This window comes from Sinocyclocheilus grahami, unplaced genomic scaffold, assembly GCF_001515645.1.
Source record: "Sinocyclocheilus grahami isolate Dianchi unplaced genomic scaffold, SAMN03320097.WGS_v1.1 scaffold13062.1, whole genome shotgun sequence".
In the NCBI taxonomy this organism is placed as follows: domain Eukaryota; kingdom Metazoa; phylum Chordata; class Actinopteri; order Cypriniformes; family Cyprinidae; genus Sinocyclocheilus; species Sinocyclocheilus grahami.
In genome coordinates, this window is record NW_015514726.1 from 4,111 (window position 1) to 5,743 (window position 1,633).

The 1,633-nt window shown below is 35.0% G+C and overlaps 1 protein-coding gene across 2 annotated transcripts; it reads right to left on the reverse strand.

Moving 5' to 3' along the window:
• On the reverse strand, positions 1-1,627 carry LOC107578955 (glycogen synthase kinase-3 beta-like). 2 transcript variants are annotated; one of them, XR_001608404.1, is made up of 4 exons: positions 1,511-1,627; positions 712-807; positions 179-417; positions 1-79 (listed from the first exon to the last, which is right to left on the reverse strand). XR_001608404.1 is itself a non-coding variant. In XM_016264851.1 (3 exons), exons 2-3 carry the CDS (start codon positions 769-771, stop codon positions 190-192), a joined length of 288 nt encoding a protein of 95 aa, XP_016120337.1. In that variant the 5' UTR covers positions 772-807; positions 1,511-1,627; the 3' UTR covers positions 139-189. The 2 variants fall into 2 exon arrangements, 1 of the variants encoding a protein (XP_016120337.1); XM_016264851.1 differs by lacking the exon at positions 1-79 and having other exon boundaries at positions 139-417.
• Positions 1,628-1,633: the final 6 nt, after the last annotated feature.

The following is a 1,633-nucleotide window of genomic DNA, read 5'->3' on the forward strand; positions in this document are numbered from 1 at the left end:
AAAATATATTCAAATGGAAAACAGTTATTTTAAATTGTAATAATATTTTACCACATCTTTGATCAAATTATCTCTGAGCCTAAGAGACTTTCAAAAACATAACAAATATTACAAACTCCAAATATGTGAATAGTGGTGTATATTTGCTATTAAAATGAGTTAATACTTGTTACAATACCTCAAAAAGATTCAATCAATCATCATCGTTTGTGCATTTGTGTGCAGCATACCCTGTGTAGTGAAATTAAACAGCACAGGCCGCTCTCTTCCATTCGGGAGCTTGAGGTTGGGCTCACGGAGCTCGTCGAAGAAAGTGTGAGCGCAGGCCTCCAGAGGAGTGAATCGGGACGTAGGAGTGTACTCCAACAACCGGGAACACAGAGCTATCGCCTCCGGAGGGGTCCGGGGCCGGAAAACCTAACACATGGACAACAACACAGGACTTTTGAATGCTGTATACAAACTTCTGTATAATAATTTTAACTTTTGACTGCACACAAAAAAAATTATTTTTTGATATAGATTTGTACTCTTTGTTTTAAACAAGTCACGGGGGTGAAATTAAAGTACAATTGTGTTGGTAGAAAATACTCTTTAAGACAGACTCATAACATAACATGTAAAATAAGAAGGTTATATAGACCAGAATCACAGTCTAGAATTAAAGTAAGGAGAAAAGAGAAGGATGAAAGTGGAAACACTCATGCTAACCTTCGTCCACGGGTGTGCCTTTATCTGTGGAAACTTGAATTCAGTGTAATTTGGGTTCATCTCCCGGATCTGCTCTCGTGTAGGAGTTCCCAGCACCTGGAGAAAACAAGTTCTATTATTCTATTGCAATTAAAATATATAGTCCACACCGCAACTATAACAATACAGAGAAACAACACAGCTGGAGTCACTTTCAGAGCAAATTTGTAAAAATGTAAAACTGACAACCATTCAAAAACTTCCAACTTGAAAGTGCGCTGCAATTACGTTCACAGAACATAACTGAAGTACACGCTCAGAATAAACATTATTGGCCATTGGTATGGATGGTAATATAGTTTATCTTTATAGCAGTGTTATTTTATTATTATCAATATACTGTTATAGTATTTATTAATATTTAGATTTTTTTATTTTCTTCAGTTTTTGTACTTCTTAGTAATTTTTGTACTTTAACTCTCAAGGTAACATTTACATTTTCGTTTTAATTCAATTTTGTTGTAATTACATTAATGAAAGAGTTTTTTAATTTTCGTTTTTGATGATGAGAACGACACTAGTTTATAGATATTCTTGGTCTGAACAAGGCTTAACTTATATGAAGACTTTTTTTTTTTTTTTTGAAGTGCTTTGAGGATTCGGCTGTAAACTAGGAGAGCTCCACAGAAAAAAATGTATATAACTGCATTTCACATTGCTCAAACTCTAGAAAAGTGCATTATGAGACACGTCAGCAATAACAAGAGTTGAAGCAATCAAAATTTTAAGATTATTTATGAAAACACACATACACGATTACCTTGATGATTTCAACAAGCTGATCTACGCCACTGTCACCAGGAAAAATCGGCTGTCCAAGTAGCAGCTCGGCCAGTACACAGCCAGCCGACCAAATGTCTGTATTGAAACAAAGTTAAAGGGA